At 46.7% G+C, this 15,461-nt stretch overlaps 1 protein-coding gene across 1 annotated transcript; it reads right to left on the bottom strand.

The window, feature by feature from the left end:
- Positions 1-265: 265 nt before the first annotated feature.
- GPR20 (G protein-coupled receptor 20) lies at positions 266-12,347 on the bottom strand. Its single transcript, XM_010196644.2, has 2 exons — positions 12,270-12,347; positions 266-1,459 (listed from the first exon to the last, which is right to left on the bottom strand). Exon 2 carries the CDS (start codon positions 1,457-1,459, stop codon positions 377-379), a length of 1,083 nt encoding a protein of 360 aa, XP_010194946.1. The 5' UTR covers positions 12,270-12,347; the 3' UTR covers positions 266-376.
- Positions 12,348-15,461: the final 3,114 nt, after the last annotated feature.

The raw sequence follows: 15,461 nt of genomic DNA on the forward strand, positions 1-15,461 counted from the left end.
ATCCTTGACTTTTATCACATGCCTAAGGCTCAAGAGCTTTCATAGAAAACAGAGATTTCCTGATTTCTAAGTCATTCTAAGAGTGTTGCATTGTGATGTCAAACACAAAAAGAAAACCACAGTAAAGAATTTGTTGCTAGCAAAATGTCTGTATTAAAATACAAAGAAAACTTTCCTGTTGGGAACAGTAATTAATAGACTCTCTTTTGTATTGGTACTGAGAGCACTTGCAAGTTCCATTTTTCCAAACAGGCCACAATGTTCTTGAACAAATTCCATCACTGTCATTCTGAACCTCAGCCTGAAAAACAGAGAGGTCAGATTTGTTCCAGCATCGTTACACTGGCTTTCTACAGCGTGTCCCATCAGATGTGGGTTATATCTGGACACTGCTTGGTGATGGCAAGCTCACAGGGCTTCCTATTGTGTTTGAGAAGGCAATGATTGCGTTGGAGCTCTTGGAGTTCTTGTTCATACCCAGGATGTCCACACTGGCTTGCTCTGGCTCGGTTTTCCTGAAGATGTTTTTCATGGTTAGCTGGAAGTTATTGGTGACAAAGCAGTAGACAATGGGATCCATGCAGCTGTTGAGGCTGCTCAAGGTCACTGTCACGTGGTAGACGAGGAGGCTGACATCATGGGGCATGTCTGGGTTGATGGAGATTGCTACTTGTCGCACATGGAAAGGAGTGAAGCAGATCATGAAGATGATGAGGACTGTGGTAAGGAGTTGCACAGCCCTCATCCTCCTCTCCCGACTCTGGTGCATGAGGCTGGGCTTGGACAGAGCACACATAATCCTGGTGGTGAAGAAGATGATTATGATGAGGGGGAAGAAATACTCGCAGACCATGAGGACCAGAATCTTGGCAAGGCAGCACTCAGCAAACTGTATTGCCATAGTCAGGATGGAGAAAGTCACCACAGTGGCAAAGACCCAAATGAAGACACAGATCCCCTTGGCACAGGTGGGGTTCCTCCATCTACGTGAGGCCTCCACCTGTACGATTGCCAGGTAACGATCAACACAGATGCACGTCAGGAAGAGGATGCTGCAGTACATGTTGACAAAGTAGCCAAAGATATGAACCAAGGAACAATTCAGGCAGTCCCCTGCACTGTAGAACATGATGATCCGGACAGGCAAGGAAAAGCCCACTAAGAGATCAGTAACAATCAAGTTGATGGTGTAAATAACAGAGGTGGTTTTTGTCTTGGTACGGAAGCAGAAGACGTACAGCGCCAAGCTGTTCAACACAACACCCACCAGGAAAATGATGGCATTGACCACCATCAGGGCAATCCACAGGCTGTAAAATTCTGTGTACAGTTCTTTGTCGGGGTGGATGAACTTGGAGAACAAGTAGATGCTGGAGTTGGGTTGCTGGGTGGAGTTGACAGAGTCAAAGGCTGGCAGCAGGGTGGAAGAGGTCGGCATGGTCACTGACTTCCCAGCCATCTGGAAGAAAAGAAACGGTGCTATATTGATGGGCATCTCAACATTTCTTAGGGGTCAAAATATTGTCACCTAAGAATATTTTGATCAATCTGTTTGTACATCCTCAGTAGTCACAAATATTGCTGTATTTTCTGAGCATCTCATCTGCCAGCATCTCACCCTTAGGAAAATACCTAGATTTATAATTAGTCTTCCATTGGTTCCAGAGGCATGTTTTGGAGCAGACACACAATCCCCTCTTTAAGCTTCTGTTCCCCTGCCCTGTGCAAAAGTAGTTGTAAGGCCTGAGCAAGAACAGAGACATGAACTATACTGAGGAGGGCAAAGGAGAAGGGAAAGTCGGGGGACCTACACGTGGTCATCTTTGAGCCAGCCATGTGGCAGACAGCCTAGAGAAACAGAGGGGGCTGCCAAATCCAAGCACGGGGCATTGATGCTCATTGAGGGCACAGAACATCTGCAGTTGTGACAAGGAGGGTCAGGCCAATATGAGGCTCCTACCAAGTCTAGTCTCATAGAATCATAGAATCACAGAATGGTAGGGGTTGGAAGGGACCTTTAGAGAGCATCCAGTCCAACCCCGCTGCAGAAGCAGGTTCATCTAGATCAGGTCACACAGGAATGTGTCCAGGCAGGTCTTGAAGACCTCCAAGGAAGGAGCCTCCACACCCTCCCTGGGTAGCCTGGGCCAGGGCTCCCTCACCTCACTCTGAAATAGGTTTTTCTTGTGTTCAAATGGAAGTTTTTGTGTTCCAGCTTCATCCCATCACCCCTTGTCCTGTCACTGGATACAATAGAAAAAAGTGCTGCCCCAACCTCCTGATACCCACCACTGAGATATTTGTAAATATTAATGAGATCTCCCCTCAGTCTCCTCTTCTCCAGACTAAACAGCCCCAGTTTCTGCAGCCTTTCCTCATAAAGCAAGATGTTCCAGTCCCCTGATCATCTTGGTGGCCCTGCACTGGCCTCCCTCCAGCACTTCCCTGTCCCTCTTGAGCTGGGGAGCCCAGAAATGGACAAAGGACTTCAGATGAGGCCTCAAACCTGAACATGGTGTTTATTGTTTTGAGCCCTTCCTCCATCTGAGCAGCTTCTTCCCAACTGGATGCTCTTCCTGCCCTGCCATGGGAGCAGGACTGTGCTGTCAGACAGAAGACATTGACACAACCTATTAGGACAACTATAGCCCCAGCATCTGACTCCTAAAATATCACATCCCTTCCCTTGGCCAGCTGATCCCATTAGAGAGTTACATGCAGCAGTATTTTCAGGAACTCTTAAGACTTTTTGATCTCAAAGAATGGCTGAATTTTCCAGGAAAGCACCAGCAGGTTTTGTGGCATCTTCTAGAGATTTGCGCTCACAGCAACAGCAGCCGGGAGATTTCAAACCAAGGGCGTCAGCTGCTGCTCCTGCCAGGGTTTGACAGTTTAATTTGCAAATCATTCCTGACTTACACACTATTTTAAACTGATTTGTGTATTAAAAAAGATTAAAAGAAAAAAAAAAAGAGAGCCCAATATATACAGAGACTTGGCTGGTTTCAATAAAAATAAATGGTTGAAAAATGTCTGGTATATCTCAAAACAGCTCAGCAGGACTTTGAGATTAAAAAATCAGCTTGAATCAGCAGAGAATGATGCTGAAAGCCTTGAGTTATGAGGGTTTGAAATCCCTGCTACCACAGAGCCAAGTGTGGAAAGGCTATGAGACAAGGAGCTGCAAACACATCCTCTAGTGCTCACAGGATCCATGGGGCCTCAACCAGGAAGGAATTGCTAAGGGAGTTGGGATATCCAGCTCACCCAGGCATGTCCCATCTTTCTGCCTCCTCTAGTGCTTATTACTGCTTATGAGGATTGGGAAAATGGACTAAAGATGTGCCTGTGAGATGCTTCAAGCTGCTGGTGGCCATGTACAAAATGGAGGAGTAAGCTACCTAGATCAGAAACCTTCCAGTGAGAAGTGAACCTTCAGAAGAGTTCCTGCTGGCCAAAAGCAAATGTTTTGCAGGGACAGTCCTAATTGGGTCCAGAGAGTATCACAGCAGCTCTGAGCCTGCCTGACAAGTGCCAAAGCCTTTTCCTGCCTAGCCACCAAAATCTTGCTTCTTGGGCTAATGAACTACAAATCCCTGCTCGCTGTAGCTCTCAAGCTCTTGAACTCCTCCATATCTCCTGAAAAAAATAGGTGGCCTCCACATTTCTGGGATAAAGAGCTGGGGAACTGAGATTTAGGGGAAGAGATTCCCAAGTCTCTGTACATTTGCTGGACACAATATTCCTGATGTGTCTCACCAGTGCTGAGCAGAGGGGAACGATCACCTCCCTCAGGCTGCTGGCAATGCTTGTCCTAAGGCAACCTGGGAGATTTATTGGCTTTCTTTCTCATGTACAACTTGGTGTTCACCTGGATCCTCATGTCCTCTACCAAGACATCTTCCAGCTGGTTACCCTCAGGCTGTACTGGTGCATTCCTCCCATAGTGTGTACTTCTCCCTGTCTGCAGTGAGTGCATGCTGCTTGATGGTTCTTTTTCAGCCTAACATCCATCAAACCACCATGTCCTTTTCAGTAGAACAGTTTCCAATCTGTACTGGTGAATGAGGTCATAGGACATGGCCAGACAGGCTGCTATGGGGGACTGAGTGATCAAAGTGTGGGTGCTTTCTTATCTCTTCTCACTTTGGAGAGGGCTGGAGATGATGTTTGGTAAATGTTCAACATTCAAGATCAAGAGTCCTCATAAGATGCTACAGCCTAGTCATGGTTCATTCAAGCCAGCAGAGCATGGAGCAGGACATTTATTGAGCAAAAGCAGAGATTAGGACTGAGAGTTTAGGAGACCAGGTGTGAAATTCCCTCTGGAAATTCTTGTAGAAGGGATTTTACCATCATGATGGAGTTTAGGTCTGTTGGCCTGGAGTCTGGTGACTGCTCTGGTTTCTTCTTATCTCTCCTCTAGTCTATGGAAGTGATGTGAAAGGAAGAGTTGTTTCTTTAACATCTTTGGACTTGGGAGGATATTTATAATCAAATGGCAGTCTGTTCTCTTTAGGTGGCCACTCAAGCCCAAGTAATAGAGTTGTCCATTGGAATGCCAAGTGCTCAAACATAAAGCCCACCTGAGATCAAACTCAGTGCCAGGTTATGCTGCAGGACTGCAATCCTGAAGCTTGGGCTCAGACAACCTGTAATGTCCCAAAGAACTGCTGGCCAAAGAGGAGCAGCCCTAACTTCTGTCCACTTTTGACTCTTAGGCCATCTCCAGCAGCTACTGGAGATGTTGAAGCATCTTGTGTTTCAGGAGTGACCAGATTACCTCACCCTGCACTGAACTCCAGTGGCAGCCAAAGCAGCACACATGTTCATATTATTTTGTCTCGGTCTGACTGAGCCTCCAGGCTCCTGGGGAAGAGTCTTGTTTCTTTACATTTTGTGCCAAGCACTCTGTCAGTGAACAACAGGAAAAACTGGACCCAAGACTGGCTGGAGGCAGTGGAGTTGCAAGGTCTGGCACCTGAGAAAGATGCATGAGGAGGAAGCAGAACACTGGCCTGTTTTCTAATATTCTCACCATCTCATCTTCTCTGCTTGTTTGTTTTGCTCTTTAATTACAAAAACAAAGTGAAACGAGCAGATGTCTGGATCTGCTCCCAGATTTCTCTTTGCAGATGTTGTCAAGAGGAGCACTGTGGAAGCCACTGCAGCGGTGTAAACCTAGGAGTAAAGACTTTGTTGCCCCTTGAGTGCCATGTGGCCTTGTATGTCTATGTCCATACAGATATTTGAGCTGAGGGAGAAGACAAAACCACTCATCTCGTCCTTCAGCATGCACTAGAGTGTGTTGAGAAGTACATGCGTTTGTCTTCCTACTGTAATTCTAAGGCACTGGCTGCTTGCTCTGATTTTCATAGAATCATAGAATGCTGGAGGTTGGAAGGGACCTCTAGAGATCATCTAGTCCAATCCCCTGCTAAAGCAGGTTCCCCTCGCTCAGGGGGCACAGGAGTGTGTCCAGGTGGGTTTGGAAACCTCCTGAGAAGGAGCCTCCACACTCTCTCTGGGCAGCCTGGGCCAGGGCTCCCTCACCTCAACAGCAAAGAAGTTTTTCCTTATGCTTTAAGTGCAACTTTTTGTGTTCCAGTTTATGCCCATTACTCCTTGTCCTGTCACTGGAGACAACAAAGTGTCACCCCATCCTCTTGACAAACACCTTTTAAATACTTGTAACTATTAATAAGATCCCCCCTCAGTCTTCTCCAGACTGAACAGCCCCAGGTCCTGCACCCTTCCTCACAGGAGAGATGTTCCATCTCCTCAATCATCTTGGTGACTGAACATCTACCTTTTACATCCAGTTAGCAGCTTGCCTCCTCAGGGAGATTCTTCTTCAGTCTCACATCCTTTATCACATGCACCTGATATTAATCTTCTGTTTTTCCTTTCCTGCCTCAGTGAAATCAGTAATTCCAAACCCATTCAAATGTCCCTCATCCCCACAATGCTCCTGAGGGATGTAGGGCAATTTACAGACTAAAAGAAAAGGATCCACTGTGAGTATTGTCCATGGACAGAGATAAAAATCATCACTATATACATTGTGCTGATTTGTATGGTCACCTTGTCCAGAGCCCCATGTGCAGAGAAATAAATTGCAGATATTGAAAACTGCTAAAAACTAACAGGTAACCTTTTGTTTCCAAAATTGAATATGCAAAGGAGGAACTGAATTAAGAGTTTGTGCCTTTCCCAGTCCTTTGCTGCCCTGTCTGAACTCAAAACTAAAACAGCTACATGAAAGAAGTTTCAACAAATTTAAATAATGCTGAAGGTTTCCTCCTTGACAGGCTGTGGAAAAGCTGCCTCTTGGGCTGTGGTGGGAAAAGTCTTCCTCTAATCAGATTGTTACTGATGGATGTTTGGGTGAATGGCCTTTTCCTTTCTTTGTGGGACTGCCCTCATCTCATGGCTCACAAGCAGAAGGGACAGAGAGCTGGACTGGCAAAGAAACAGCATTCCTCTGAGTGCTTTTAACGAGATGGAGCTGGACCAAACCCCTGGTTAACAGCTACTAAGTATTTTTTCCATTGTGGGTCTCCAAGCACTTGACAAAGGTTCGTTGCCCCTTTTTACAGCAGGCTGCACCAGGCACAGAGTGGCAGTGTGACCTCACGCCTTAGGGAAAGCAAACATTCCCAAAGATCTCCAATTCCCCCTCCCACCCTTAGCCAAAAGATTACACCAACCAGGTCTCTGCCATCAGAAATACTCATTCAGGTGTTCAAGTGAGCCTGTTCAGCTACCCATCACTGTGGAGTGGTGAGATATAGCAAGCAGTGAGGGTCATGGTTAAATACATGGGAAGCTTTGAAGCCTTTGCAAACCTTTATTTTGCCATTTTTGGTACTTTTTATTGCTTGCTGCTCTGGCATGAACTCATACATAGCTACAAGAATCAGAATTACCTTTGCTTACAGAGCAAACAGCCCTTGTGCTAAGCCCCTTCTTAAAATCTTTAAAGTTTGAAGTTCAGCCTTCCTCATGCCCAATTTAGGTCTCAGCCCCCCAGATTCCCATGCAGTCCTGTTTCTTGGAGCCACCAATCTGCAAAGCCCTAGATGAGTAAACATGCATCCTTCTGAGGGCTGTCTGACCATGCCAGCTGACCTATGCTGTTAGATGTTATACCTCTCAGGCTGGACTTTGTCTGTCTGGCTGTGAGACTGTGGGAAGCATTTCCTTAGAAGTCCAGCAGGCACGTGGGTAGCAATGGGATAAGGGGACGGACGGAGACTGGAAGTTGACCTGGTTTCCTTCGTTCTGATAAAGGTCCTTGCTCAGCACTGGGAGAGAGGGACTTGCTCTGAAATACTTTCTCATTGTAATGTGACACGACCAATTCCATCATTCTTGGGCCAAAGAGGAAACAGATGGTCAGTGTGCTGAAACCAGGCCCTGCAGCCTCCTTTCTCCTTCACTCGCTGCTTGGCATCACACTTGTGTGCTTAGTGTGGGCAGCTCAGTGCTCTAGCTGCCCCAGGAGGATATCTTTGACCATCCTGTATTTCATTCCACCCAACATTTTCACTTAGTGTCAGCCTTAAGCCTCACCCTCCACTTGCTGAAGTTAACACAGTTCACTTCACCTGGGGCACTGTTGGATCTGGCTCAGCAATTTGAGTAAAAGGATACAAAAGAAAAGGCAGGTCAGACAACTGAGCTCTGTCCTAACTGCTCTCCAAAAGGGCTGTTTATTGGTGTGTGCAGATAGGATCTCTGCATGCAGTCCCACAGAGCTATGCATTGCCATCAGGAAGATGAAAAGTGCATTAAGGAGCGTGAGCAAGCGGTTTCAGTACAAACAGCTTCAGCTTTTCTCATCTCCCTGTGCTGAATGAGAACATCTGATATAGCAACCTGGTTCCTCCATTCTCCCCCTCGTCCCCCTCACCTTTTCCTGCCTGCTAGTGTTACTCTGCTGCCTGGGGTGGCAGCAGCATGTGTTTAGTTTTGCAGCCTTTCCATGTTTAAAGTTTCCTGGGTCATTTATCATCATATTTATAAAGGAAGGGTTAAACTCACTCTCTTTCAGATTAAATTGTGTGATTCTCCTGCTGGCAAGCTCTCACTTGACTCTGGCTCAAACTGGCCAAATATGGTGTTTTTGTGCATATCAAGGACCTTGCCGTATATGTGGTAAAGCTTATTCTGTGTGCCTCATGCTCAGCCTGGGGAAGGGTGGATTTGCTGACAGTGGGAATGGAGGGAGAAAGGGAGAGAAGGGGAATGAATCCAACTGCTGAAAGTGAAAAGCTTGTGTCAGTCTAGTCTCAGGCTCTGAGAAGGGAACTAATGTCTAGGGGAGAAAAATCCCACCCTGAAATAGAAATGAGGCTAGTCCCATGGTGGGGAAGATTCTGCTTTTGTGAGCATCAGATCTCTCCACTCACTTGTTTCTCTCCTAGAAGCCTCGAGGTCTGAGAGTGGCCAGAGTGTGTGAAACACCTGATTGCTGGGGAATTGCGGTTGGAAATAGTAAAACCCAGTACAGGGTAACACCTTCCCCTCCAATATCATGGAAAGAAAAGCATTTGGAGACACAAACCACATAGTTCTGTGAGTGTCAGATTAACTGACACCTACTTTCTTACCCTTTCATGTCTTGCAGTGACTTACAAGCCTGGATGGATGCTTTGCCCTGGTTAAGATGCTTGTTACAACTTTCTCCCATGTAGACACTTGGCTGCCTTACTTACTTTCCAGCTCTTCCCTTGGCTCTGACATTTGCTTGACTTTGTCCTCTCGTTGCTGCCTAATTTCCTGAAAATTGAGGTGATCTTTCCCTTCTGCCAAATTATGGTTGCAATTAGCCAACAGATTCAAAAACATTAGGAGGATGGAGGAAATTAGATATGACAGAGATACAAATAGGGGCTGACAGTGATCCTTATTTCCTCTAATAGGAACCTGCAAGGAGTTTCTAGCAACCTCCACCACACATCCTTTCATTTAGGTCTTCACCATTGCTTTGGCACTGAAACACTGCAAGCAGGACTGGATGGCTTATTTTCAAAGAGAGTATATTGCCTACCTGTCCTTGTTTTCCTGAAATGGTTTCAGGTTTACACCAACCACACCTTCCTCATGGCAGAACCAGCCTGACTGGGGACAGACGTCTGCACTGACCAGACATGACCCCATGTGTAATGAAGGGTGTGATGGTGACTTTTGCATCTCTAAAGTTGACCATGTGAATCAGATTTCCTATCTGGCCAGAGGAAAAACTTGAATGTCCAGTCCCAGGTGTAGCCAAGAGTTGTCCTTCAAATCATAGATGCAATCACAGACTACAGGTATATGGGGGCCAGTGCAATGTGGGCTGTTGGGCTGCTGTTGCTGATGTGCTGCTGAGCCTTTTGTGTCCTGCCTCCGTGCCCACTTAGCCCACAAGTGATCCTTCATCTCCAAGGCTCTACTGTTGATGGGTGATGAGTGAGTTGTGATCTGAGTACTACTCACCACGTTGTGTTCAGTGATGTGTGTGCACATGGGTAGACATCACGTTCCTTAGCAAGCCCAAGGCCAAAATCAGATCCTCTGAGAGTGAGGTACCCAAATGCCTGATTCAGCTGAGGACAAGGAATAGCCTATGGGTGCCCAAGCATTGATTTAGTCCAAAAGGTTGTCTTAGGCCATAAGGGATCACTGCCAGTTAGAAGAGAGAGAGCACAACGCTCCCAACTGCATTCCTCTTCTTCACGGAGTAAAGTGACCCCAGAGGGAATGAGGCCACTTGGCTTGGCCCAGATGCTCACTCTCTGCATCTAGACTTGAACTGCTGCTTAAAACCAGGTGACAGATCATCAGTCCTGGACTCTCCAGAGGCAATTTATTAAAAACTTGGAAAGATCTGTGTGGTCCTCCCCCAGCCCTGTCCTGAACATGCATGGAAAGTATGGAATGAAGCTCCCAAAGACACACAGGGCAGGGAATTCACATGCTGACAGATTTCTGGTCAACTTATACCTCCTCTACACACATTTGCAGCAGTAATGCTTCAGCCTTTGAAAGAAGGAGGCCAGATGTACACGTACAAGCAAACAAAGAGGTGTGATTGTCCATACATTGCCTCTCCTCACCTGCAAACATGCACCTAGCAGCGGTGGGAACCCAGAGATCCTCCAGCACATCTTACTTGGTCACCTTGAAGTGCTGATAAAGGGCTTATGTCTCTACTTGCTTGTTTATACCATACTGAGTAGAAAAGTCCCTCCTGAAAAGGTTTGACATCTACAATGCTTCATTGATACCGTCGCATTTTTCATGTCACCCGTTTCTGTGTTACCACATTGTGGCCTTGGAGTGACAGGAATATGAAATGTCTTGGTGGATGCTCTATAAATCATGCTGTTAGCCTTTAAAAGGCCAATATCTCATAGCCTGTCAGGGCTAGTACCAGGTGCCATCTGTCACGAGGGAGCATGAAGTGACATCTCTGCAGTAGATGTTCTGTATTTGTAGCTCTGATACTTTAAGAGAAATCAGAGCATGACTTCCTGCATGTATCCCTCTCTGTCATTGTAGACCAGTATAATATGAGGAGAAAGCACAAATTTAGTGGGGGGAAAGCTTTTCCAAAAGGATTTAGGGTTTTTTTCCCCAAAATCTAGGTCTGAAAGCAACGTATAGATTTGGAGTTTATAGGTCCAATCAGTAGAGAAGGATTTGTGCTTGTCTTTTTTGGGAGGCTGTAATGGTATAGGAGAAATGCATTTGATTTCATTGAGATTACAGTAATCCATCCATCATTTCAAGGGTGCAAGGGACAAACTGCTAGAAACATCAGTTTGGAATAACAAGTACCATGGCTGTGTACAAGGAGAGCCCTGCAGTGAAAATTACCTTCTAGACACATGCAGGAACTTTATAGGCAAGTGCAAAAAACATCACAGGAGATGAAACTGAGCAACATCTGGCCTGGGCATTGCTGCTTGCTTTTGAAAAGGAAACTTTTAATTCTTTTAGCACTTTTCCCTCTTCCTGCCTCCAATTGCCTGCTTCCTCTGTCCCTTGGCAAAAAGCCCAACAAGGACAGTGGGGGAAGAGAAACAACAGGGGTTTGCTGTTGGGGAGTACTTGGGATCCAGCCTGGCCCAGGGATGTAGGACAGGAGAGGCAATGCTCAAACCCCAGGGAGCACAGACAATGAAGGTGACAGCAATACAGGAAGGGAGAGGGGTCAAGTGTGCCATGGGCAAGGAACAAGCCCAGCCTGGATCCAGCTCTGCAGCCCAGCACTCACTTCAAGTTTTGCTTCTCTCTTCAGGGAGAAGCTGAGGCATGGGGCCATGCCTGGACTAGACCCAGGGAATGAAATGAGATGAGAGACCTGGTCAGGCAGTAGACATTTTTTGAGTTATCTGAGGATGGATAACCAGATCTTAACCCTTTGGGAGGCTGGTTTCTGTGGTTTCCTTTACTGGGCATTGTGCTTCCAGGACTTTCAGGAACCCTGGAGAAACTCTGAGCTGTTGGTGGGTGTGTTGTATGAAAGCAGGGGGCATTTCTGAAGGAGCCTGATTAAGGACCCTGGAAAGGATTTGTTTCTCTTTAAACTGACCTAGCAAGCAGGTTTAGTGAAAGAAAACAGCATCTTTCCTAGGGCTGAGCTCTCATCCTGCTGCATGGCCAAACAGGGGAAACATCCCCAGTTGCAGCTGACCCCATGCCAGGCAGTGCACTGTCTCCTCTCCTGGCTTCCAAATCCTGCCTAAACACATTTCCCCAGAATTTCATTATGCTTGGGAACACACAGATGCAAACAACAAAGACACAAAGATACAAAGACATTGCCCACTCCTCTCAAGGGCTGGCATAGTACTTTTCAGTGGGGCAAAGCTTTGCACACTTTTCATCAGCCTCTATCTCCTTAAGAAATGATCAAATACCACGGCACTGCCCCGAACCCCAAAAGTAGGGAAGCTCACAGTGGGAGAAACCCCTCACAGCCCCTTTCCAGGTCAGGCATCTCCTAATGGACTTTCACACCTGCTTCAGGGACGGAGCCAGGGGCTTTCCAAGCTGCTCGTCCACGTGTCTGGTGCAGAACCCTCTCGGCTGCCATCCCTGCCAGAGCTCCCTGCTGCAACAGCCATGCTTTCCACTCTGAACTTGGGGTCCAGTCTCCAGTAATTCCCTCCTGCCCCCCTGCTGCCACTTCTCTGATCCCAAGCCCCTCCTTTATCTCAGACTGTTATCCCAAAAGCATTCACTGCGGTGTTTTCCTCCATGATGGACTGACTTACCTCTGGCTTGATCTCCCTTCTATGTTAGATGAGCTGCAGGTAAGAAAACTTCCTTGTGGACCTGAATGCTATCACCCCAGGAAAGAGACATCTGTTCCTACAAGCAGAACAACTGGAGTGACTACAGAACATGAAGCAAAGCCTAATCTCTCTCTCGTGCTCTCTCTCTCTCTCTCCCCCTCTCTTCTAAATATAGCCTTGCAGCTAATGGGAAAAAATACACACTACCCAAAAAAAAAATTCCACTTGCCTTTAGTGTTCAGAATTTCTCCCCAAACATCTGGCTCCTTGCCCTAAATCTCTCTGAAATTTATGAAGTGCTGGAAACGCTAAAGAGGACTCCAGCCTTCCTCACCGTGCTAATGCCCAAGCCTCTCTAGGAACCTAAACCAATGTTGCTGCCCCTTCTTATCCTCTCCCTGGGTCAATTTTCCTGGGTTTCTGTTGGAACTAAATTTCCTTGCTGAGAACTTGCCAGCTCAAGGCCACCACAATGCCACTGAGCCACCAGTGTGTGTACAAGAGGAAAATAACTCTCTTCTTGTCTTCCTGATTTGAACTACAATTGGGCAAAAGCATCCCTGGCACTTGCTGGACCAAATGCCACAAAGCCTAGTGACATATTTTGAACCACCTCAGCTGTCCACACCCTGAGAAAAAGCTGTCCCAGGGAGACAAAGGATGACCTTGCACACTTTGATGATGCCCTGTCTGCAGCCATTTGAGAGGGGGGTTAATAAGGTCTATCCCAGGACTGAAGTGGCTGAGCGTAGCTAAGTCAAGGGTGGAAACAGAGAGTCTGAGGTTTGACTGAAGAGCCCTCCAAATTGTTCATCCTCACACAGCCCTTCCCTACTGCTGGTTGGCATTGTGGGTCCTGGGTATGGAGAAGAAGTCCTAGGTATGGTGACATCATTAATGTTACAATACATGAAGGGTGGGTGTCAGGAGGATGGAGCCAGGCTACTCTCAATGATGTCCAATGATAGGACAAGGGGCAACAGGTACAAGCTGGAACACAAGAGGTTCCAAAGAATTAAAAGGAAAAACTTCTTCCCTGCTGAGGTGAGGGAGCACTGGGAGGGGCTGCCCTCATGGGCTGTGGAGTCTCCTCCTCTGGAGACATTCCAAACCCAGCTGGATGAGTTCCTGTGTGACCTGCTCTAGGTGGTGCTGCACTGGCAGGGAGGTTGGACTGGATGAGCTTTTGAGGTCCCTTCCAGCCCTTGAGATTCTGTGATTCTGTGTGATTCTGTGGGTGTCCCTTCACCCTCGACTGCAAGAGAAGAGACTGAGATTGGCCAAAGCATAAGAAACTATCCCATTGTTGAGATGGGTTCAAACCACATGGCCAGATCAGCTTTCAAGATGTCTCTGCTGACCAATGCTGTGAGGACTTAAATCTCCCAGATCCTCCAAAGTCCCAGTCGTGATGGGGACACTTTCTGTTCTAAATTTGGTACCAAAAAACCCATCTTTTGTGGGGCTTGCTCGAATGTTCTCTCCAGAAAGGTTTACAGTAGCTTCAGGGGTCCCTTTTGGGAAAAAAAAAAGAGGCAGAAAAAAATTAAATGAGGAGTTGCAGTGAATTTAGTTGTTAGAAGGACAAATGAATGCTGGATTTCAGTCTCAGCCCTGTTCTTCTCTTTTCCCTCATCCTTTAAATAAAGACAACATCGGTGCCAGTGCAATAAAGGTGCAGAGTGTGGCCCGTCACAACAGGATCAACTGAGAGGCATTGAATTCCAGGTCAAGAGATGGAATCTATAAATAGAGGAGAGGTAAACTCCACACATGCGTGTCTCGGTGGAGCACAAACAGTAGCTATGGTTATTAGAGAAGGTTGACCTCATTTTCTGGAATTAGTTTTTCACCCTTGGACCTTACCCAGGAAGACTGAGCTGATCTTTTTTGTCTGGTTATTTTATTGATTTTCTATTTTGAGTCTCCTCACATCGAGGGGAAGATTCTTCCTCCAATTTCAGGAGCATCCTCCTTGACTTTACATACTCCCTTTCACATGCAGCCTTTCACAACTGACCTCCAGCTGCCCAGGCACGTGTCTGGACCCTCATCTGCTTTTCACTTCCTTACGACTCGGAGATCAAGTGTCATTGGAAGGCTCCCACAAGTCCTGTCTGGGTGACAATCTTGCCCTCACTGCTTTCCATCTTGGGAGTTGAACAGGGAGAATAAAAGAGAAGAAAGCAACCTGTAATCCCATGTTGGGCAGGGTGGATGACCTTGGATTTTGCCACCTGATCTAGGTGACCCTGCTTCTGCAGGGGGGTTGGACTAGATGATCTCTAAAGGTCCCTTCCAACCCCTACCAGTCTGTGATTCTATGGTTCTATGATCCTATCACTCTTATTGCCTATGCTGGCAAATAGACTTCCCCCTAGTCTGTCAACAAAACTTCTATACTTAGAGAATATCTTCCTGGACTTACAAATGCAAGACTGAAAGAGTCTTTTCTTTCCAGGATGAGTTATTGGTATCTACACTCTGTTCACTTACTCAGGCACTGCCTGGCCCTTCCTGTGCAAGAACTGCCTTGGATTTGTGCTTCTGTATGATGCACGAGGGCTTTCTTCCCATCCCTCTGCACAGGATAATAAGTGCCCTGCACTCCCCCACTATCCCAGCCTCTCTTGCTGGATTTAGAGCTAGACTTGGAGTGGCAACAGCTGCAAAGTTTCAAGTTGTGCCTGAGATAGTGCAGAGCATGCCATATTGGGAAGCAGATGCTGCTGTTAAGGTGGAGAAGGCACATCCGGGCTTGGGGCCACGCTTTGTCCCAGACGCCGTTCCCACACTCCACTTCAGGAGGGCTTGCAAACATAGCTGATGAATGAAGAGCTTCTATCATGTCTTGATTTTTAGTTATTCACCCTCCTAAAGGGAAGGGAAGAAAAAAAAAAACCCAGGGAATCTTTGGTAAGTGGAAAATCTTCAAGCTTGTTTGCTGAATATGCAATGGTATTAAATATTGCAGTGAATGTCTTGAGATTGTGGGTGGAAGCTGTTGGCTCAGCTGAAATTAGCCCATAGGAGGAAGAATAATAGTTATGGCAGGGAAGAGTGCTGCTGGCCCATAATAATCCCTGCAAATCCCTTAACCTTGCCGTGTAAAATAGGAATGGGACAGGGCTCCATTTAAAAGGCTTCTGTGGTGCAGAGCAGCAAAGCAGG

The sequence above is a fragment of the Colius striatus genome, chromosome 4, assembly GCF_028858725.1.
Source record: "Colius striatus isolate bColStr4 chromosome 4, bColStr4.1.hap1, whole genome shotgun sequence".
NCBI lineage: Eukaryota > Metazoa > Chordata > Aves > Coliiformes > Coliidae > Colius > Colius striatus.

Coding starts and splice junctions, on each gene's coding strand:
- GPR20 (XM_010196644.2), bottom strand. CDS start 1,459: ATGGCTGGGAAGTCAGTGACCATGCCGACCTCTTCCACCCTGCTGCCA.